We start from the raw sequence: 24,381 nt of genomic DNA on the forward strand, positions 1-24,381 counted from the left end.
GCTAAAAAACAGACAGAGGAACTTAAGTGGAAAGCATTGGAGGACTCTTTAAGGGTGACAAATCTCTTCAGACCTTAAGAATTTCTTTGCTCTTAATTTATACTCAGATTAATACTATTGAGTCATTCAAGAAACATTAAATTAGGTGATTTATACTATATTTCTAGAAGTGGGAAATATGTAATATATTTTCATAAACATGCTTTGTCTTTATGATAATAACTATAGACTAGTTAATTTTGAACACTTTCAATGCTAACTCTCTGCTAGGTTATGCTAATCCTTTTACTTGCATTATCTAATTTATTCTTAAAATAATCCTGGGAGGTAGTTTAGAATGTTCATTTTACTTATGAGAGAATTTTCGCTCAGAGTTTAAGTAAGCAGGACAGAGTTTTGCAGCTAATGAATGGTGGAATCAGGATGTTGAACCTATGTCTGACTATCTCTAAAAGTACCTGCTTTTATAGCCAGTACAATGTGGTTCATCCATACAAATTAAATTACTTTGAGCTTTGCAACAACCACTCTGTACTTTAAGTCAGCTGCTATTATCCCAATTTGAGGCCCAAAAAAGTTAAGTAACTTAGATAAAATAATATAGCTATTAATTAGCAATACCAGAATTTTGTTGTTGGTAAGTGTTAATTTTGTTTCCTTGCCTGGAAAATGTACGAGTGAGAAACATTTCCAATACTGGATAAATTAGTTTTTGTTGAAATAATTTTAAGTTGATTTAACTTTCTCAATTTTTGTCTTTAGCAAGGGCTTCTCCCATACATTTCTCACAAGTTAAATAAACTACGAGTTATGAAGAGTTTTGAGACTGTTGAAATATAATAATTAATAAAAACTAGCTGTTTTGGAATCCTTGCTATATTCCAGGCACTGTTCTAGCACTTTGATGGTTTTAATTAATTTAATCCCTACAGTCTCTCTATGAGGAATATGTTGTTCCCAGCCTTGTTTTACAATGAGGAGACTGAAGTACAGAGAGGTTAAGAATTTGACCTAGTTTACCCCATCCTAAGTAGCAATGGAAATGAAATCTGGCTGTCTAGTATCTCTGGAGTCTGGATACCTGTCTGTTACACTATTTAAGCTGCCTTCCCCCAAGTAACTTGAGGCATATGTTTTCAAACTCAGTCTAGTCTACAGAAAATGCCCCTCCTACCTTGTATGCTGTTTTATTTATTTATTTTAGAGAAAGAGAGGGAGAGAGAATCTTAAGCAGATTCCATACAGAGCCTAGAGACCAACTCGGGGCTCGATCTCATGATCCTGGGATCACAGCCTGAGCTGAAACCAAGAGTGGGTAGTTTAACCAACTGCCCCACCAAGGCACCCCATTGTGTCTTATTTTTTAAATTGATTGAAAAAAGAGACTGATATTACAAAGGAAGAAAAATACATGCACCAGTCAACAGTTTATTTTGATGGTTAGTAGACTTAAGTGACAAGCTGTAATTTCATATTTATCCACAAGATGGTGAAATTCTCATTAGTTTTTAATTCCTTGAAACCCATATAAATTTAATTTATAATCTGCATTTGACACTATTTATTATAAGCACTTTAATTTCTTTTTACAGCCCATCTGCTGGCAAGGCCAAGATTAGAACAGCTCATAGGAGAATTATGATTTTGAATCACCCAGATAAAGGTAAGTAAAATTCCTATTATTCCTAAAATGTGCATCTGAATCTGCTCTGAATTCCTTTCAGTTTACTTAAACTCATTATAAATGATACATATAAGTTTTATATATATATATATATACACATATATATATATATATTTGAAATGGAATTTATATGCCACATGGATTGTGATTTTCTTATAAATAAATAAGCTTTTGGATTGGAGGTAAGTAGCCCACAGAAGTGGTGGATTCATATTATTGTTTTCAAGAACTTAGTTACTGATTTTTATATATGTGTACCTAGCCTCTGCGTGAGGCTCCTAGCATTTTGACTGGGAAAGAGAAAACATGAGTTGTGAACTCTTGTGTAAACTGATATGGGCATCGTGAATTATGTTTGTTTAACCTTAAACATAAAAGCATAAGATTTAGAGGATATCTTCTAAATCTCTGTACTATGTCATAGATAATTCTAAATTTCTTAATTTTATTCTAGAAGGCTCTGAGGCTGAGCCATTTGTTTTTAACTGGCCAGGTTTTTAATGTAAATTTATCTTACAGAAAGACAATTATTATAACTTTAACTACACTACAGCTGCTTGAGAGAGAAAGCCCATATGTTCATTACTGTTTCTTCTCTAAAATAACAGATGGTAGAAAGTTGCACTGTATTTCAGAAGTCAAGGGTGCGGTAAAGGGAAAAGAGTAAAGGGTTTTTTGGATTCTTATTTACAGACTTTCAGTTTTCTAATTTTTTTGAAAAAAATTAAAAACAAATTTTAGATTTCTGCACAGTGTAACTGACACCAAAGTAGGACATTCTTTTTCAGTTTTCTCACTTAATTATGTACTATAAAAATTCTTTTCACTAAACATCATCTTTGGTTTTTTATTTGCTGTTCTTTAGTATGAATAAACAAGAGATTAAACTTTGAAAAGAGATTTTGCTTAAAATTTCTAAATAGCCTCAACAGTTACTGAACGATCCTCTCAACTAATTTACTTCGCATTGTGGGCTTTCAGAGTGATTGACTCAAAAAGAAATGTGTTTAAAGTGCCTGCTTGAAGCCCTCTGTCTCCTACTAAACATCCTTTGTCCTTTCCAGGTCAAGTGTATGCCCTTCTCTGATTGATTGCAGTAGGATCAGGCACTCATGTCTTTCAGATGATTGACAAGTTGTTGATTGTGCCTACTGGGAAGGAAGCAAGTTCTAAAATGTATCTAAGAGAAATTGTATTTTTAGATACCTTTAGTAAAGAGAGAAAATGTGTGTCCTTTGAGCCAGTTGTATTTACAGAATTACTTGATTTACTCTGAGGTTATATATTTATCAGAAGTGGGATTGATTGCCTGTAGTATGCTTATTGTTACCCATTCTGACCCTGTATAGGTAGCAGGATGTAAGGGAATGAACCTGGAAGCCAGAGGCTGGTGTTTTTCTCTGGCTTCTGCTTTCTAACTACCAGGATGTAAGGGAATGAACCTGGAAGCCAGAGGCTGGTGTTTTTCTCTGGCTTCTGCCTTCTAACTACCAGTATGACCATGAATACTCCCTTAACCTCTCCAAATGTCAATTTTATCTTATACAAAATGAAGAGATTTATTTCTAAAGTCCTTTTTGTTAAGTAATATAGTATTTTTATATGCCTATTCAATTAATGAAGAACCTGTAGCCTATATTTCTATTCAGATCACATCTTTTACTCCAGAAAGATGCTTTTAATCATTTTGGATTATTGTACCCTCTAGGAATGTATTAACAACTGGACATTTTGTTCATATAATTGGTCATTCACCCACAATTTTAAAAACATTTGGAGTTTCAGAGTTCATAGATTCCCAAAACCCACGTATAAGCTCACAGTTAAGAACTCCTGCTCTAGTAAAAAGTAGGGTAAATTAAGGAATATTGGCATTACTGGAGGGAAGGTATTCATGGATGATGGAGTTGGGAGGTGATAACGCATAAATCCTGAAATGGTCTCTTGAGAAGAAAGGTGGTTTGTTTTGTTTTCTTTTCTTTTCAATGAGAAGAAGTTACCAGATTTTAAGCAAAAATATCTCATTGTCCTTGGATAGAGAAAGCTAGAAGTATTTGGGGAAATATGAGAATAGGCAACTCCTAATTTTGTCTACTCTTTTTCCTAATTCCTTATCATATTTGCTTTGGCCAGGTCAGCACTGACCGAGTATTATATAGGTAGTTTCAAAAACTTAAATCCTCTACTCCATGCTTCTGAAATTCATGAATGTATCCCCACTTCATCCCCAAGTCAGTTTTCTTCTGGTTTTGCTGCCAGCTAGTAAAACAAAGTTAGAACTTCAAATGTGTGATCAACTATAATTCATCACACATTTCATTATCAGTTTATGCAAAGAAGGTGACATGAGAAAATTAGATGTGGAAATGGCTGAAAATAAATTTTTTGTAACTAGTTTTAAATGAGCATTCAGATGTGTTTTGGTAAAAAGTATATTTTGCTATTCAGTTTAGTGAGATAAAAATCTCAGTTGATCTAATGCTTTCAGGTTAATATCTTTTAGGTTATGCTTTTTTAAATTGCTGAAGAGAGAGGTTAATTGTTAGGAAATAAGCAGTTCATATTATGCTTAATATAAAGGAAGACAGACTAGGTAAATTTGAAAAGCTGTAGAACCTCAGTAATCTCTTATAAACTCTCTAATTCAGTGCTACTCAAAAGAATAGTTTGCTTGTTCACATGGGCCAGTTTGTTACCGGTATGCAACGAGTTAAGAACAAAAGTCAAAAGAAACCTTTATGGCAGTTTGACATTGCAGTAACATCGAAATGTGTGATACTTTTGTAATTTGTAATGTATTGGTTTACCACAGACTGGAAATTTCTTTACAAGTGCGTCTTCACTATAGTTTGAGAGACACTGATCTGAACAATTCTGCCTACTAAGTTAACACTGTTCCTGCTGTATCATGGGGACAATGTCCAATTAGTTCTCCTTAAAGATTTTTAGTGGTGGAGAGCTTCCTGCTTTATAGGAATCCTATTGGTAGGCAGCTCTAAGTACTAGAAAGTTCTTCCTTATATTTAACTGAAATCTGCCTACCTATAGCAGAGATTCTCATTCCTTTTTCATTTATGCCCCCTTTCATTAAACATACAGTACTGTCACTCCTCTTTAATAGTATTTAAATAGGGCGCCTGGATGGCTCAGTCGGTTAAGGGTCCTGGGATAGAGTTCCACATTGGGCTCCCTGCTCAGTGGGGAGTTTGCTTCTCCCTCTCCCTCTCCGCTGCTTGTGTTCTCTCTTCTCTCTCATGCTCTCTCTCAAATAAATAAAATCTTCCAAAAATAGGATTTAAATAAAAATTAAATATTGGGACTAAATTAAAGTGAAGGGATTTTCACTAATTACTCTCATTGTAGAAGAAGCTAAGTTTGACAGAAAGTCCTGGTAATAATATATTACGATTTATTATGATATAGTACATTTAAAAGGTGTATTGTAAACATTTACAAAAAGAGAGACATGATCGCCAAGAGTCAAAATGAATTCACTAAGAAAAAGTCATGCCTAATTAGCTTGGTTTCCTTTTTTTGATAGCTGTAACTAGACTATTAACTTCTTTCAAAGGTCTCATCTTTTCTTCCCCTTATTTTAACATTTTAATTAGACTTAAGGTTTTGTTTTTGGTAAAAGTATAATTTTGTTTTATCCATATTCATTTTCTTTGATAAATGGTGTGATCTTTAAAAGGTAAAGAACATGGCTTATTCATTTTTGTAATCTCTATTGCTGACACTTAAACTCTTAATTTTTTTCATGAATGAATGGGTAAGCAAGTGAATAAAAAGATGGTATACAAAGAAAATGTACAGGTAAAATAGAATTGAGACTGATAACTAATACATAATGATAATATGAAAAATTTTAAAGATTTATTACACTGATATGAAACAACCTATAATTATTCTTTCATTCATTCAGAAAGTATTTACTCAACTTCTCTAATGTGCCAGATATTGTGGTAAACCTTGGGGCTTTAACTGTAAAATAGGACAACTACATCCTTGTCTTCATAGAATATGCATGCTGATGGAGGGACAGACAAAAAACAAGTAAACCTATTTCACATTGTAGTAAAGGGTGCAGCAGGCAGAGATATAGAATATGAGAAAGAGGCAGCTTAACATAAAGTGACTGGGAAGACCTCTGTGAGGAGAGACTTAAAGGATGGAAAGAAGGTATCTCTGTGAAGAATGGTTAGAAGGTCAGGGAACTAGACTAGCAAAGGCTCTAAGGGAGGAAAGAAAATAATGAGCTTAAGGACTCGAAAGAAAACTAGCTTGCTAGAGATGTAATATGTAAGGGGAAAGATAGGCTGAAATGAGGTGGTGTTCACATTTTGAAAATTGTAGGAATGCTTTCTGATAATGAAACACTATATGTGCTGTGTAATATTTGAACTTGATTCTAAAGACAGTGGGAAGTTTCTGTTAGCTTTTAAGCAGTAGAGTGCTGTAATTTAATTTACTTTTTAAGAAATCACTTTTCTCCTCAATCTTTCCTTACTTCTTTTTATTTTTAAATATACTTCATATTGAAGTATATAGTCAGAAAAGTGGACAAATCATAAGTATATATCTACGTAAATTTTTACAAACACCTGTATAACCAGCCTCCAGGTCAAGAACTAGGACATCATCACACCTCTGAATCCCCTTCATGAGCCCTCCCAGTCTGCTTCATCCCTAGAACAAACATTGTCTTGATTTATATCATAAGTTAGTTTTGCCTCTTTTGAATGTGTGTAGTCATTTGCACCTGGCTGCTTTCAGTCAATATTTATCCTTGTGAGAATCATCCATATTGTAATGTGGAGCAGTAATATGTTCATTCTCATTGATATATAGCAGCCTTAGCAAAGTAATCCTAATCTTTTGGTACCAGTTGAGACCTGATTTGTGATCCATTATGTGATTTATTCTGGAAAATGTTCCATGTGCACTTGAGGAGAATGTGTATTCTGTTACTTTAGGATGGAATATTCCGAATATATCTGTGATGTCCGTCTGGTCCAGTGTGTCATTCAAAGCCCTTATTTCCTTGTTGACTTTCTGCTTAGATGATCTGTCCTTTTCAGTGAGGAGGCTGTTAAAGTCCCCTACTATTATTGAATTATTATCAATGTATTCTTTGATTTTGTTATTAATTGGCTTATGTAATTGGCTGCTCCCATGTTAGGGGCATAAATATTTAAAGTTGTTAGATCTTCTTATTGGATAGACCCTTTAATTATGATAGAGTGTCCTCCCTCCCTCCTTCTTACTTCAGTCATTGGTTTAAAATCTAATTTGTCTGATATAAGGATTGCTACCCCAGATATCTTTTGATGTCAATTAGCATGATAAATGGTTTTCCAGCCCTTCACTTTAAATATGGGGGTGTCTTGGGGTTCTAAAATAAGTTTCTTGCAGATATCATATTGATGGGTCTTGCTTTTTTATCCAGTCTGATACCCTGTGTCTTTTGATTAGGGCATTTATCCCATTTACATTGAGAGAAAGGAATTTAGTGCCATTGTATTACATGAAAAGTGACTGTTACTGTATATGGTCTCTGTTTCTTTCTGGTCTATGCTACTTTGGGGCCCTTTCTGCTTAGAGGATCCCTTTGACTATTTCTTGCAGGGCTGGTTTAGTGATCACAAATTCTTTTAGTTTCTGTTTGTCCTGGAAGGTTTTTATCACTCCTTTTTTGAATAACATCCTAGCTGGATAAAGTATCCTTGGCTCCATATTTTTCTCATTTAGCACCCTGAATATATCATGCTGGTCCTTTCTGGCCTGCCAGGTCTCTGTGGGTAGGTCTGCTGCCAATCTAATGTTTCTGCATTGTAGGTTATAGAACTCTTGTCCTGAGCTACTTTTAGGATTTTCTTTTTGTCTCAGATTTGTAAGTTTTACTATTAGATGTTGCGGTGTTGACCTATTTTCATTGATTTTGAGGGGTGATTTCTCTGTGCCTCCTGGATTTTGATTCCTGTTTCCTTCCCCAGATTAGGAACATTCTCTGTCACAATTTGCTCCAGTATACTTTCTGCCCCCCCCTTTCCTTTTCTTCTGGGGTCCCAATTATTCTAATATTGTTTCTTTTATGTTTTGAATTCTCCCCTCATGATCCAGTCATTGCTTATTACTCTTTTTCTCAGCTTCTTTATTCTCCATCATTTGGTCTTGTGTATCACTAATTCCCTCTTCTGCTCATTTATCGTAGCAGTTAGAGCCTCCATTTTTTATTGCATCTCATTAATAGACTTTTTTATTTTGATGTGGTTAGATTTTAGTTCTTTTATTTCTCCAGAAAGGTATTCTCTAGTATCTTCTATGCTTTTTTCCAAGTCCAGCTAGTATCTTTATAATCATTATTCTGAAATCTAGTTCCAACATCTTACTTATGTCCATACTGATTATGTCCATACTGATATTGATGGGTTGATATTGATACTGATTAGGTCCCTGGCAGTTAGTACTTCCTCTTGTTCTCTTTTTTGAGGTGAGTTTTTCCATCTTGTCATTCTGTCCAGAGAAGAATAGATGAATGAAAGAACAAAATGCTAAAATGGCAAAAACAACCCCAGAGAAATGGACACTAAACAAATCAGAATCAACCTGAAACCAGAGTGAGGGGAGGAGAAAAAAAAGAGATAAAGAGAATATAATCAGACAGGTGAGCAGAATAGAGCAATAACTGGATTCTGTGTGTAGTTTGGTCTGCTTTTTAGAAAATGAGATTCCATAATTGTAAAGAAAGAAAAATTTATCTGTGTACAAAAATAAAATTAAATACAAGGAAAGGTTAGAATGTCTCTGTAAAAGTGGAAATTAAAAGGCAAGAAAAAACAAAAGAGAAAAAAAAAACCCTTAAAAAGGGAAGGGATATAAACATACAGGTGAACAGAACAGAGTAATACACTATCTTCTGAGGGCATTTTGGTCAGTTTGTTAGAAGAAACTACATCTCAAAACTGTAAAGAAAAATGTATATTAAAAAGTAAGATTAATTAATTACTATTGAAAGGATAGAATGTAACTGTAAAGATACATTTTTTTAAAAGATTTTATTGTTTATTTGTCAGAGAGAGATTGAATAGCAGGCAGAAGGAGAAGTAGGCTTCTGCTTCAGCACAGCAGGGAGCCTGATGCGGAACTTGATCCCAGGACCCTGGGATCATGACTGGAGCCGAAGGCAGGCACTTAACCAACTGAGCCACCCAGGCATCCCTAAAGATGAAAATTTAAAAAGACTTTAACAAAACAAAAAAACAAAAACAACACAAAACAAAAAGGAAGAAGAAAAAGAAAAGAAAAAAACCCCACAAAACAACAAAAAAAGGGAATATGATCAGACAGGTGAATAGAACAATGCCATACACTAGATTTTGGATGTATTTTGGTCTGTTAGAAGAAACCGCATCCCAAAATTTTAAAGAAAGAAAAACTTATATATATAAAAAATAAGATTAAATACAATGAAAGGGATACAGTGTAACTGTAAAAATGAAGATTGAAAAAGATTTAAGAAAGAGTTGATAAGAAATTGGTTGAAAAGGGAAAGAAAAAAATTTTTTTAATTGAACTTAATGGATTAAATAATCATGGGGAAAAAGCCATGAGTTCTATGTACTGTATTCCCTTAGTGCTGGAGTTCTGCAGCTCTCATTGATCAGTAAACTTGGTCTTGGCTGGATGTTCCTGCTGATCTTCTGGGGGAGGGGCCTGTTGCAGTGATTCTCAAGTGTTTTTGCCTCAGGCAGAATTGTACCTCACTTGCCAGGAGGCTAGACTAAGTTAAGTAATCTCCTGTTTCCTCTGTTTGGCTTTTGTTCCCTGAAGGCTTTCTGTGCAGCTTTAGAGGATGAGAATGAAAATGGCGGCCTCCCAATCTCTGCCTGGAGCTGAAAGCTCGAGGCCACACACCATGTTCACCAGGTCACCGTGTTTCTGTCTCTAGCACACAGCCCGTTTGGAATCGCCAAACCTTGCAGACCCCTAGGGGAGGAAATTGGGGGTGATCTTGCTGGTTCTCCTGCTTATTGGGCCCCTGCTCAGGAGCAGTTGCTTGAGTGTGCTGCAGTTTGCAGTTTATGGCAACCCCGAGCTGAGAGCCCATTCCTGGGCTCGCTCTTTGCAGCTGGCTTCCCTGTTCTGATGCCTGGGAGTTCTGCTGCACTCAGGCACCCAGTCTTCCTGTGACTGGAGGGTCTTGATCCCACATTGTCCCAGCTAGGTTTCCGCTCCCACTTAGCCACCTGAGTGATGTTCCTCACTTCTAAAAGTTCCAATTTTATGCTCCGCTGCTCTACCGCTTGCCAGGAGCTGGCTAACGGAGGCTCCCTCCCCCAGGTCTGTCTTCTCATTTATCACCTCGGATTCATTTCTCTGCACCTCCTACCTTACAAAAAGTCATCACTTTTCTACTCGTAGGCTTGAAGCTCTTCTTTTTTTCTATCTCCTGTTGAGTCTGCAGGTGTTCAGAATGATATGAAAGCCTTCTAGCTGAATACCTGGGACCAGGCACAATTAAGATCTCCTACTCCACCATCTTGGACTCACTCCTATCCTTGCTGATTTCTTATTTACCTACTATGGTTGTATGTTTGTTTATTTCTCCATTTAGGTTTTGTTTTGCTTTACTTATTGTGATATGATTATATGATTTGGGGACAGATAATTTAGAATTATTTTATTTTCCTTGTGGATTGAACCCTCCTCATTGTAAAATGTCCTCCTTCATATCTAGTAATGCTTCTTGCTGTAAAGTCTGCTTTACTTGTAACTATAAATTCATCAGCTTTCTTTGGGTTAGTGTTTACATGGTATATCTTTTCTAGTCTTTTTCTTCAGTCTTTCTATATCTTTATTTTTGAAGTTTGAAGTTGGTCTTTCCTAAGAAGCATGCAGTTGGGCTTTAATTTTTTTAAGACTTATTTATTTGAAAGAGAAAAAGCCATGTGCACACACCCATTTGAGTCAGAGGAGGGGCAGAGGGAGAGAATCCCCAAGCAAACTCTTTCCTGAGCATGGAGCCCAACATGTGGCTCAGTCCCATGACCCATGAGATAGTGACCTGAGCCAAAACCAAGAATCAGTCACTCAACTGAATCAGCCATCCAGGCAGCCCTGGGCTTTACTTTTTTTAATGAGGTCTGACAAGTTTTGACTTTTAATACAAGTTTTAGTTCTTTTACATTTAATGTACTTAGTGACATTTGAATATATTTATACCATGTTACTATTTCTTTTCTTTTCTTTTTCATTTTATTTTATTTCTTTTCAGTGTTCCAAAATTCATTGTTTTTGCAACACACCCAGTGCTCCATGCAATACTGTTTGTTTTCTATCTGACTCACCTCTTTTATGTTCCTTCTTCTTTGCTTCTTTTGGCACATTCAAAATTTTAAAAGATTGGAGTGTCTTTTTCTTCAGTGACTTTATAGATATACTTCAAAAAATGAGTAGAGTGAAGAGAATGGTGCCATAGAAGCTAAAAGAGGAATATATTTCAAGAAACCAGTGATCAGCTATGCTGAATATGACTGTGAGAATCATTAAGATGAAGACAAAGAAGAAGATCCATAGTATTTTTGCAACTTTGGAAGACTTTAATGACTTTATAAAACAGTTTAATTGGTGGTGGGTTGAGAAGTGAAAGGAAGATGAGGAAGTTGAGTTAGCTTATATAAACAGCTTTCTTTAGAAGTATTGTAAGGAAGATGAGGAGAGAAATGGAATAGTAGCTGGAAGGTAGGGATGTGGCATTAAGGGAAAGAATATCTTTTGTTTTCTTTGTTTTTTACTTGTAAGATATGCTTTTTGGAAGCTTGTTGAGCAGTTTTGAGCAGGTTTTTATGGCAGTGGAAATGATCAACTAGAGAGATCAATGATTTAGAAGAGATTAAATTTAAATTCAACAGGGATAAAGGTAATGTTCTTTTAGGTCCCCTAAATCAATTGTGTAAATACAGGACAGAGACTTGGCAGTGTTTCAGATGTAAAGGAGCCATGGGGGTATATTTGGTCTCAAAGCCTATAAGACTCAGCAGTATAAAAGTCACTAAAATATGTCAGTGGATTCTTAAGCTGCCTTAAAGGACACACGGTATCAGTATTATGAAATTGAATGTTACTGTAGTCTTTTGTGCTTGTCATTCATTCACTCATTCATTCACCTGATACTTATTTTCCTGCTGTACAGAGCTTGGGCAGTTAGACCTCATGTAAAATTTTATATCCCTTTATAGATCCCAAATTTTGAAGGATTCTGACAAACTAAGTAGTATTCAAAGGAAAGCAAACAGGATGGTGAAGGGCTGAAAGCAAGGTCATGTGAATGGTCATTCATTCATTCAACACACATTTATTGAGTATATAATACAAGCCAGACATATACTAGACACTGAAAAGAGAGCCAATCTTGCCTTCACAGATCTTATATTCCACTGGGAGAGACAGTAGATAGATAATTTGTTAGGTTAAAATTGTCTACAAATTCTTTACAGCACCTCACATCAAGAGATGGTCTTTTTCCTTACCCTTTATATTTAGGCTAGCCTTGTGACTTGATTTGACCAATAGGATATAGTAGAGCTCAAGAAGTATTGCAGCTTCAGCTGTTACTCTTAGAACCTGGAGACCACCATACGAAGAAAACCAGGCTCAGCTCCTGAAGGATGAAAGACAAGTGAGAATGGCCTAGCTGTGCAGTCAAGGTCCCAGTCCATCATTTGGCCTGGGGTATCCTATCCCGGTTAATAACTATCCAGTTATAGCAGACCTGACCCAACCCAGAAGAACCACCCAGCTTAATCCCTTGAATAGTGAGAATAAAATACCATTGTTTTTAGCCACTAAGTCTTGGGATGGTTTGTTATGCAGAAAAGGCTGAGAAAGAAAATGTCCCATGATGGTACGTGCTTTTAAGAAAAATGAAGTAGGGGGAATAGAGATTGGCAGCTGGAGAGAGGCAACTGCCTCCTGTAACTGCAATATTACTTATAGCATCTTAGAAATTCTCTGTAAGGAGATAATATTTGAGCAGAGACCTGGGGGAGTAAGTTATACAAAAATCTGAAGAAAGAGTATTTTAGGCAGAAAGAACACCAAGTACAAAGAGCATACTATATGTTATGGAATTGTAAGGAGATTGTCCAGAGTATAATGAGCAAAGGAAGGAATGACAGGAGATATGATTAGATAGGATACCCAGGGTTAAATGATGGAGTAGCTTGCAAGCTATCCTAAGAATTTTGGCTTTTATTTTTAAGTGTGACAGGCATGATGTTACTTGATTTACAATAATTAGACTACTTAGGTATGGAGAAAATAGAGAGTCAAGAGTAGAAGCAAGGAAGTTAGTAGAGAATATTGTAACCCAAGAAAGAATGATACTGCTTAGACTAGGATTTTTGTGATGAAAGAGGTAAAGAATGGTCTACTTGATGATACAGTTTGAAAGTGAAGCCAACGAGGGGCGCCTGGGTGGCTCAGTGGGTTAAGCCTCTGCCTTCGGCTCAGGTCATGGTCTTGGGGTCCTGGGATCGGGCTCTCTGCTTATCAGGGACCCTGCTTCCCCCTCTCTCTCTGCCTGCCTCTCTGCCTACTTGTGAACTCTCTCTGTCAAATAAATAAATAAAATCTTAAAGAAAAAAGAAAGTGAAGCCAACATAGTTGATGGATTGGGGCTAAGAAAAAATTAAGGAAGAATGACTTAGGTTTTTGGCCAAAGCAGTAAAGAACAAGAAACCTTACTATAATGAGAAACTTGGAGGGCTTCTTTGCAACATCTAGTATTTAAAATGTTGCACATATGTGTGAAGTCTCTCTTCTATGCCTTTGTGAGGACAGAAGTATGTTTACTGAGAAGAGACCATGAGCAGTTTGAATATTGGACTTCTGTGTGGAAGACTGTTCTTTTTTTTTTTTTAAAGATATTTTTTATTTATTTGACAGAGCGGGGGGGTCACAAGTAGGCAGAGAGACAGGCAGAGAGAGAGGGGGAAGCAGGTTCCCTGTTGAGCAGGGAGCCCGATGTGGGGCTCGATCCCAGGACCCTGGGATCATGACCCGAGCCGAAGGCAGAGGCTTTAACCCACTGAGCCACCCAGGTGCCCCGTGGAAGACTGTTCTTATAGTTGGAGTTATATTAGTTCCCCTTCAAAAGATATCAGTCAGCTAGTTATTATGGAGTACCTTCTGGGAGCCAGGCCCTGTTCTAGGCACTGCAGCCACAGCAGTGGAAGAAGAGATGTTCAGACAGAGCAGTGAAGTGAACTTGAGATTGAGAACTGCTGGAGGACAATTTGTTAGGGATATCATAGGAAGTGTTCATTTATTGGGTAATGAGGTGTAGAACCCTTTAAGACTCTTCCAACTCTATATTTCAGTGATTCTCTACACCTGATACACCGAATCAAGGTTCAAAGTATTCTTCAAATTCTCCTGTCTCTACGTGATTGTTTTTTTAAACAGCTATATTGATATATAATTCATGTACCATGTGATTCATCCTTTCAAGTGTACAATTCAGTCGTTTCTTAAATATTTATAGATATGTGCAGCCGTCACCACTGTTGATTAGACTATTTTCATTACCTCACAAAGAAACCCCATATCCTTTAGCCAAAGCCTCCTTCCCCTATCCCCTCCCCTTCTCCCTTCTCCTAATTCCCAGTTCTATTTCACTTATCTGCATGTTTGTCCTTCTACCAGTACCACACTATCTTTGGTGACTTTTGCTTTGTTTTTTTTTTTTTCTCTTTTTAAAATTTTATTTCTTTTCAGTGTTCCAGAATTCATTGTTTATGCACCACACCCAGTGCTCCAGGCAGTACATGCCCTCCATAATACCCACCACCAAGCTCACCCAACCCCCCGCTCCCCTCCCCTTCAAAACCCCCAGTTTGTTTCTCAGAGTCCACAGTCTGTCATGGTTCATCTCCCCCTCCAATTTCCCCCAACCGACTTCTCTTCATCTCCCCATGTCCTCCGTGTTATTCCTTATGCTCCACAAGTAAGCGAAACCATATGATAATTGATTCTTTGCTTGACTTATTTCACTCAGCATAATCTCTTCCAGTCCCGTCCATGTTGATACAAAAGTTAGATATTCATCCTTTCTCATGGAGGCATAATACTCCATTGTATATATGGACCATATCTTCTTTATCTATTCATCCGTTGAAGGGCATCTTGGTTCTTTCTACAGTTTGGCAACTGTGGCCATTGCTGCTATGAACATTGGGGTACAGATGGCCCTTCTTTTCACTACATCTGTATCTTTGGAGTAAATACCCAGTAGTGCAATTGCAGGGTCATTGGGAAGCTCTATTTTTAATTTCTTAAGGAATCTCCACACTGTTTTCCAAAGTGGCTGTATCAACTTGCATTCCCGCCAACAGTGTAAGAGGGTTCCCCTTTCTCCACATCCTCTCTAACACTTGTTATTTACTGTCTTGTTGATTTTGGCCATTCTAACTGGTGTAAGGTGGTATCTCAATGTGGTTTTGATTTGAATCTCCCTGATGGCTAATGATGATGAACATAATTTTTCACCTATTAGCCATTTGTATGTCTTCTTTGGAGAAGTGTCTGTTCACAGTCTTCTGCCCATTTTTTGACGTGATTATCTGTTTTGTGTGTGTTGAGTTTGAGGAGTTCTTTATAGATCTTGGATAATAGCCCTTTGTCTGTAGTGTCATTTGCAAATATCTTCTCCTATTCCGTGGGTTGCCTCTTTGTTTTGTTGACTGTTTCCTTTGCTGTGCAGGAGTTTTGATCTTGATGAAGTCCCAAAAGTTCATTTTCGCTTTTGTTTCCTTTGCCTTTGGAGACATATATGAAAGAAGTTGCTGTGGCTGATATCGAAGAGGTTACTACCTATGTCCTCCTCTAGGATTTTTATAGATTCCTGCCTCACGTTGAGGTCTTTTATCCATTTTGAGTTTATCTTTGTGTATAGTGTAAGAGAATGGTTGAGTTTCATTCTTCTACACATAGCTGTCCAATTTTCCCAGCACCATTTATTGAAGAGACTGTTTTTTCCCCTGTATATTTTTTCCTGCTTTGCCAAAGATTATTTGACCGTAGAGTTGAGGGTCCATATCTGGGCTCTCTACTCTGTTCCACTGGTCTCTGTGTCTGTTTTTGTGCCAGTACCATGCTGTCTTGGTGATCACTGCTTTGTAGCAAAGCTTGAAATCAGGCAGTGTGATGCCCCCAGTTTTGTTTTTCTTTTTCAGCATTTCCTTAGCAATTTGGAGTGTCTTCTAGTTCCATACACCTTTTAGGATTGTTTGTTCTAGCTCTTTGAAAAATGCTAGTGGAATTTTGATTGGGATGGCATTGAAAGTATAGATAGCTCTAGGCAGTATAGACATTTTAACAATGTTTATTCTTCCGATCCGTGAACATGGAATGGTCTTCCATCTTTTTGTGTCTTCTTCAATTTCTTTCATAAGTGTTCTGTAGTTCCTTGAGTACAGATCCTTTACCTCTTTGATTAGGTTTATTCCCAGGTATCTTATGGTTCTTGGTGCTATAGTAAATGGAATTGATTCTCTAATTTCCCTTTCTGTATTTTCATTGTTAGTCTATTGCCAATTTGAATACATTTTATTTCTTTTTGTTGTCTAATTGCTGTTACTAGGACTTCTAGTACTATATTGAACAAGAGTGGCGAGAGTGGGCATCCTTGTCGTATTCCTGATCTCAAAGGGAAGGCTGTCAGCTTTTCCCCATTGAGGATGATATTCTCTGTGGGTTTTTCATAGATAGATTTTACGAAGTTGAGGAATGTTCCTTCTCTCCCTATACTTTCAATCGTTTTAATCAGGACCAGATGCTGTATCTTGTCAAATGCTTTTTCTGCATCAATTGGGAGGACCATGTGGTTCTTCTCTCTTCTCTTATTGATTTGTTCTGTCACATTGATTGATTTGCGAATGTTGAACCACACTTACATCCCGTGGATAAATCCCACCTGGTCATGGTGGATAATCTTTTTAATGTACTGTTGTATCCTATTAGCTAGGATCTTGTTGAGAATCTTAGCATCCATATTCATTGGGGATATTGGTCTGAAATTCTCCTTTTGGTGGGTTCTTTGCCTGGTTTGGGGATCAGAGTAATGCTGTCTTCATAAAAAGAGTCTGGAAGTTTTCCTTCTGTTTCTATTTTTTGAAACAGCTTCAGGAGAATAGGTATTATTTCTTCTTTTGAATATTTGGTAGAATTCTCTAGGGAATCTTTGTAATAAGTTTTAATTTTGTGAAGTACAAGTCCTCTTACTGTATTCTTCTTTTTAGGATTGTTTCAGCTATTCTGGGTCCCCTGGAATTCCATATGAATTTTAGAAACAGGTTGTCAATTTTTACAAAGAAGTTAGCTGGATTCTGATAGAGATTGTGTTGAATCTGTAAGTCAGTTTAGGGAATATTGCATCTTAACATGTTAGGCCATTGATTCATGGACATGGGATGTTTTCCCATTCATTTAGATAATGTAATTTCTTTCAACACTAATTTTATAGTTCTAAGTGTATAAGTTTTGCACCTTATTAGTTTATTCCTAAGTGTATTATTCTCTTTGATGCTAGTATGAAAAGAATTATTTTCTTAATTTCATTTTTATATTATTCATTGAAAATGTATAGGAATATCACTGATTTATATAAATTGGTCTTGCTGAACTTTATTAGTTCCAGTGCTTTTTTAGTGGCTTCAGGAGAATATCGTGTCACCTGTGAATAGAGGTAGTTTTACTTCTTCCTTTCCTGTGTGGATCCCTTTATTTCTTTTTCTTACCTAATTGCCCCGAGTAGTCTCCAGTACAATATTGAAAAGTTGTGAGAACAGATAGTCTTAATCTTGTTTCTGATATTAGGGAAAAGCATCCAGTCTTTACCCCATTAGTATGATATAACTGTGGGTTTTTTATGGATGCCCTTTATCAGGTTAGGAAGTTCCCTTCTATTTTTGTTTTTTACTCTGTAGATGTAATGGATCATATTAATTGATTTTTGGTTGTTAAACCAACCTCACATCCCTGGGATGAATTTCAGTTGGTCTGGTGTATAATTTTTTAAAAATGTGGCTAGATTCAGTTTGCTTTTATTCTGTTGAGGTTTTTTTTTAAATCCATACTCATAAGAAATATTAGTCTGTAGTTTTATTGTGATGTCTGTGGTTTTAGTGTCAAGATAATGTGGGCCTTATAAAATGAGTTAGGAAGTGTTTCCTCTTCTGTAAACCACCTAGGCTCAGCCTTTGCTTTGTCCACAGTTTTTTGATTACTGATTCAGTCTCTGAAGTTGTTAAAGTTGTTAAAGCTCTCTTCAATTGTCTGTTCCTTCTTGAGTTAAGTTTCAGTAATTTGTATCTTCCAAGGAATTTGTTCACTTTATCTAAATTGCCTAATTTGTTGAAATGCAGTTGTTCATAGTATTCTTTCATAGTCTTTTTTTATTTCTTTAAGGTTGATAGTAACAATGGTTTCTAATTCTAGTAATTTGACTGTCTGGTTTTTCTTGGCCAAACAAGGTTAAGGTTTGTATTGCTGATCAACAAGTTAAAGGATTCTTTCCAAAGAAGCAGCTTTTGGGACTGTTAATTTCTCTCTCTCTCTCTCTCTTTTTTCTTTCGTTCTCTCTTTTATTTCTATTTTAACTTTAACTCTTTCCTTCCTTTTACTTGCCTTAGGTTTATTCTTCTTTTTAGTGTTTTAAGGTTGAAGTTAGGTCATTGATCTAAGATCTCTCTGTTAACATGGGTATTTACAGCTATAATTGCCACGTTGTAGACACTGGTTTCGTTGTACTCCATGAGTTTTAATACATTGTGTCTTCATTATCATTTATCTTAAATTACTTTCTGATTTTCCTTTTGATTTCTTTTTTGACTTGTTGATTGTTCAAGAGTATGTTTAATTCCCACAAATCTATTTCTTAAATATGTCCTTGTTTTTATTTCCAATTTTATACCATTGTATTTGGAAAACATGATGTATTATTTCTATCCTTTTAATTTATTTAGGTCTCTTTAATAGCCTAGCACATGGCCTCTCCTGGAGAATGTTTCATGTGCACTTGAGAAGAATGTATATTCTGTTTTTGTTTGGTGAAGTGTTCTATAGATGTCTGTTAGATCTAGTTGGTTTAAATGTTGTGCAGTTTTTTGTTTTCTTGTTGATCTTCTGTCCATTAATTGAAAGTGGAGCATTAATTTTTGTTGTTGAGTTGTCTTTTTTCTCTGTTTATGTCTTTTAGTTTCTGTTTTTGTGCTCTGTTGTTTGATGCATATATGTTTATAATTGCCAGATCTTTTTTTTTTTTTTAAGATTTTATTTATCTATTTGACAGAGATCACAAGTAGGCAGAGAGGCAGGCAGAGAGAGAGGAAGGGAAGCAGGCTCCCTGCTGAGCAGAGAGCTGCTGTGGTGCTTGATCCCAGGACCCTGGAATCATGACCCAAGCCGAAGGCAGAGGCTTCAATCCACTGAGCCACCCAGGTGCCCCTATAATTGCCAAATCTTAATGAATTGGACCTTTTATCATTATTAAATGTCCCTTTTAAAGTCTCATTTACATTTTTTGTTTCAAAGCCTATTTTGAGTATATGCACTCTAGTTTTTCTGTGATTGATTTTTTTTTCATGATACATCTTTTTGCATCCTTTGACCTTCAGTCTGTTTGTCTTTTAATCTGAAGTGTGTCTCTGGCAGCATGTAGTTGGGTCATGTTTTTTAAATCAAATCTGATAACTTTTTGATTGATTGGATTATTTAATCCATTCACATATATTATTATTAACATAGTTGCATTTACATCTGATTTATTTTTTGTTTCTATATCTCATGTCTTTTTTACTCCTTTATTAATCCTTTTTTACTACTTTCTTTTACATTGAGTGAATGTTTTCTATGTAGCTTTTTAATGTCATTAGTTAGTTTTTCATGGTTTTTGAGATTTTTTTAAAAGCGATTGGGGTGCCTGGGTGGCTGGGTAGGTTAAGTGTCTGCCTTTAGCTCAGGTCATGATCCCAGGCTTCTGGGATCAAGCTCTAAGTCAGACTGACTGCTCAGTGTAGTCTCTGCTTCTTCCTCTCCTTCTCCCTCTACCTCTACCCCACCCCTTGTGCACTCTCTTTCTGTCTCAAATAAATAAATTCTTAAAAAAATTTTTTTTTAATTTTATTTATTTATTTGACAGAGAGAGAGAGAGATCACAAGTAGGCAGAGGCAGGTAGAGGGGGAGGGGGAAGCAGGCTCCCTGCCAAGCAGAGACCCTGATGTGGGGTTCGAGCCCAGGACTCTGAGATCATGACCTGAGCCAAAGGCAGAGGCTCAACCCACTGAGCCACCCAGGCACCCCTCTTTAAAAAAATTTTTAAGATTTTATTTGAGCAAAAAAATCTATTTGAATTGGGTATTGCCAAACTGAAATTCGTTAAGAACACTCCACTGACAGGAACTAGGGGAAATGTTTTTATAGAGAAGAGGCAGAAGCAAAACAAATTATTTGATTGGCTGCAGCTTAAGCATTTGCTTTATTTAGAAAAGCCTAGTTGACTGTTTGTGATTAGTCGTCCTCAGGTTTCAATTTCTTAATGTTAAGGGATTTACAGCCATAGGTTTTGATTTGGTTATATAGGCTACTAAAGCATTAAAGCCACTTCAGTCTAATGGCTTCTTTATTTAATCAATTTAACACTACTTTCTAGATTTTCTCCTTGTCTTTGATTTTCTGCATTTTTACTATGATTTAGATTTACTATGTTTTTAGATTTACTATGTTTTTAGATTTCTTTTTATTTATCCTACTTGGAGTGTGTTGACCTCATTAGATGTGTAGGTTTTTGTTTTTCCGTAAACTATGGAAATTTTTAACTAATTTTTCTTCAAAGTTTTCTTTGATTTTCTTTCTCTCCTCTTCTTCTAGTACTCCCATTACATGTATATTTGTGAGTTTAATGATGTCCCACATCTTTCTAAGGCTCTGTTCTTTTTTCTTATTTTTTTTCTTTTTTTAGATCTTTGGCTTCCTTAATCTCAATTGTTCTATCTTCAAGTTCACTAATTCTTTCTTATGCCAGTTCAGATCTACTCTTCAGCACCTCTAGTGGTTTTTTAAAAAATTTTGTTCTATAAATCTGTAACGACTATTTTGGAATCTTTTCCCATAAATGCATCTGATCACTTTCACAAGTAGTTTCTGTTGCTGCTTTTTTCATTACATATGCATGGCTCATACTGTTATACTTTGCTTTTTCTTTGCATGCCTTGCATATTTTGTTGGAAACTGAACATTTTATATTATGTGTCATAGCAGCTCTGGGTACTTGTCCACCCCAGGGAGGGCTTATTATTTTTATTTGCTTAGTAACTGTCAGTATTATTTTAGTGAAATCGATACCCCCACCTTGAAATGTTCAGCTTCTTACGCTGCTCCCCAAGGAGGTATAGCTTTGGGTATGCCATCAGTTACCATGGGATGACAGTGGTACTAGTAGGGCACTCTTCCTCTCTTTTCTTGATCACACCCAACTGTAAACTACCCTAATTTCTGACCAGTTACTCAGTCATTCTCAACAATGCCCTGAGATATAAATTCCCCTACAAACTAATACAATCAAATAGTTGCTCCTTTGATGGAACAGTTTCTGGGGTCGGTGTTTGATATTCTGACCCCAGAGGGGCTCCTCTCTGCCTGTTTGTTCCCTGGTTCTGTCCTGTGAACTGGCCTATAATCTGTGCTGTATGTTCACTAGATTCATGAATCTTCTTCCGATTGTTTTTTTGTCCCTGTGAGCACCCTCCATGCTATGTTGCAAATGAAGTCTGTTCCTTTGGAAAGGAATTAGGGGCTCTCTGTTTTATGGCCTGTGTACTTCACAGGCAAAATCTCTGCCGGGGCTCTGGAGCTGAGGGTGGAAACTATGGCAGTCTTCTCTCCAAGTGAAACCCCCACTGTTGGAGCCAAGCATGCAATGCAGGGAGCAGTAGTAGTCTTCTTGGCTTGCCTCTTCTGTGTGAGACTACCATGCCTGATGGACTGGGAAAAGGGCTCTTGAGACCCAGTATTCTAAGGGAGCCACAATTAAGGTATAACTTCTATATCACTTCCTTAGGACTTAGCCTCAGTGTCAGGCAGCTAGGAGCAGGAAGGGAAATATGGAGAGCCTGCTCCTCCCAAGAAGAAAGTCCTTTGTGCAGGAGCTGGGGAGAAAGGGAGCCCTGTGTTTTTGGCTGCAGCAGTCCAGTGCCTGAGCTGGGAAGAGGGAAGAAAGAAGCTGTTTTGGTTCAAATAGCAGTTTCCTGCCTTTCTTACTGAATTTTTCATAGGTTTTCTTGAATGGATGTTTCTTTTTCACTTTTACTTTTAAGACCCAAGTGATTGGGGTTTTTTACATAATTTTCACCAGTTCCAATGGGGAGCAGATCAGTGGAACTCCTCATGTCAGAAGTCAAACTATCTGCCTCCACAGGATTTTACCATCTTTCTTTTAAGAAATGTGGGTGGCCTTTAAGAACCCTTCAGACAATAAATGATAATACTTTTTACTTCTGTCTTACAGATTTGGTATGTAGATATTTATAAGTTATAATGAAAGTTAAAGAATATATAAAAACCCATGAGAAGATCTAAGAAAGACCCAAGGATATAAGGCAACTTATATCTTCTTATTCCTCAAATTGGTGTGCTTGTTGTGAAACTCACATTAGTAACAATTATTATACTTGATTAGATATAATTATTATTATCAAATTATAACTAATATTATTAGCTACATATAATTATTAATAATTCTACATAGCTTTGAAATACTTGCTATTTATAGGATATTTGCTTATTTCTCTTGTGCTGGTTAGATTTCTTACTCAGATGTTTTGCAGAATTTATTTATTTTTTAAAGCACCTACTTGTAACACTCTTGTTTACCTGTTTTCTGAGTCTTTGGAGTGGTTTTACTTCTGTGAAGCTGGTACCTGATGCAAGAAAATAATGGAATAGTGACTCATCACTTTTCCTACTCCTCCACAAAAAGTATCTCAAGCCCCATCTGTATACTCAGAGCTGTGTTGATAATACATAAGTATCTAAGGCAAGATTGCTCTTCAAGGTATTTATTATCTAATGGGTAAATAGACACATTTAAATGATAAATCACAGTCATGATTTCAATATTCTCCAGGAGGAAGGGAACCTGAGATGAGATTATATAAAAAAGTAGACTAATGCCTAGTCACTGTCCTCATCATCGTGGTCTTGATCATAGGTTTGTTGAGCCCTAGTGATTTGGGGAAAGTATAAATTTATAGTGTCATTGAACTGCAGGAGGTCAACATATCTTAGTAAATTTTTTTTAAAAGATTTTATTTGTTTATTTGCTGAGAGAGAGAAAGCACTAGCAGGGGGAGCAGCACGCAGAGGGAGAGGGAGAAGGAGGCTCTCTGCAAAGCAGGGAGCCAGATGCAGGACTCAATCCCAGGACCCTGGGATCATCACCTGAGCCAAAGGCAGACACTTAACCATCTGAGCCACCCAGGCTCCCTTATAGTAAATTTTTAAATAAACTTTAAGAAATTGAAATATATATATTTATAAAAGGACACACATCATAAATATACAACTCAATGAATTGTCACAAAGTGAACCAATTTATGTAGCTATTACCCAGATTAAGAAAAACATACAAAACCTCTCCTCAGGGAGCGCCTGGGTGGCTCAGTAGGTTGGACCTCTGCCTTGGGCTCTGGTCATGATCTCGAGGTCCTGGGATCTAGCCCCGCATTGGGCTCTCTGCTCAGCAGGGAGCCTCCTCCCCCCCCCCCCGCCCCACGCCTGCCTCTCTGCCTAGTTGTGATCTCTGTCAAATAAATAAAAAAAATTTAAAAAAAAACTCTCCTCAGGTACATTTCCTGTCATTCCCCACTCCCCAAAAGTGATCACTGTCCTAGCTTTTATTGCCATAGATCAGCTTTGCCTATTTTCTGAACTTCCTGTGGGTAGAATCATATAGCATGCAGTCTTCTTTATTTGTCTTCTTTCATTTATTATCTTTGTGAGATTCATTTATGTAGCAGTGAGTGCAGTAGTAATGATTCCCTCATTTTTATTGCTGTATAGTATTCCATGGTATGAATATCCTGCATTTATTCATTTTTTTGTCTTGTGTCATCTCCTTTTCTTATTGACTTCTGAGAAAATCATGTATTTTGGTATTCTAGACGTGAGTCTTTGTGTTGTAGGTATCTTCTCTCTGTGGCTTGCTTTTGCCTTTTAATGGTATCCATTCATTGTACAGAAATTTTAAATTTTAATATATTCCAGTTTATCCAATTTTTCCTTTATACTTAGTGTGTTTTGTTTTGCCTAGGAAATTTTTGCCTGTCTCAAAGTCATGAAGATAATTTCTGAAGCCTTTATTATCTTGCATAATTACACTTACAATAAACTAGAATCAATTTTTGTATATCATGTGAGATATTAATATAGATATCCAAGTGGTCCAGCATTATTTACTGAAAAGAATGTTCTTTCACCTGGTGATCTACAGTATTACTTTGTTATAAGTCAAGTAACTAGATATTTATGGAGACCTTTTTGTATTTTCTCTCTTCTTCTAGTTGTTAAATTCTTTGTCTTTATGCCAATACCATACTATTTTAATTTGTGTAGCTTCATAACAAATCTTTATTTTTGG

The 24,381-nt window shown here is 36.5% G+C and overlaps 1 protein-coding gene across 3 annotated transcripts in view; it reads left to right on the forward strand.

Annotated features, from left to right (window-relative positions):
- Positions 1 to 24,381, forward strand: part of DNAJC15 (DnaJ heat shock protein family (Hsp40) member C15) — a 78,204-nt gene that overhangs the window by 48,078 nt on the left and 5,745 nt on the right. For all 3 annotated transcript variants that reach the window (XM_080799163.1, XM_080799165.1, XM_080799164.1), the window contains one exon: positions 1,593 to 1,663. In XM_080799163.1, the coding sequence (XP_080655289.1) occupies positions 1,593 to 1,663 (71 nt within the window). The remainder of the gene's footprint in view (positions 1 to 1,592; positions 1,664 to 24,381) is intronic.

The sequence above is a fragment of the Martes martes genome (genome assembly GCF_963455335.1).
Source record: "Martes martes genome assembly, chromosome: 3".
Lineage (NCBI taxonomy): Eukaryota > Metazoa > Chordata > Mammalia > Carnivora > Mustelidae > Martes > Martes martes.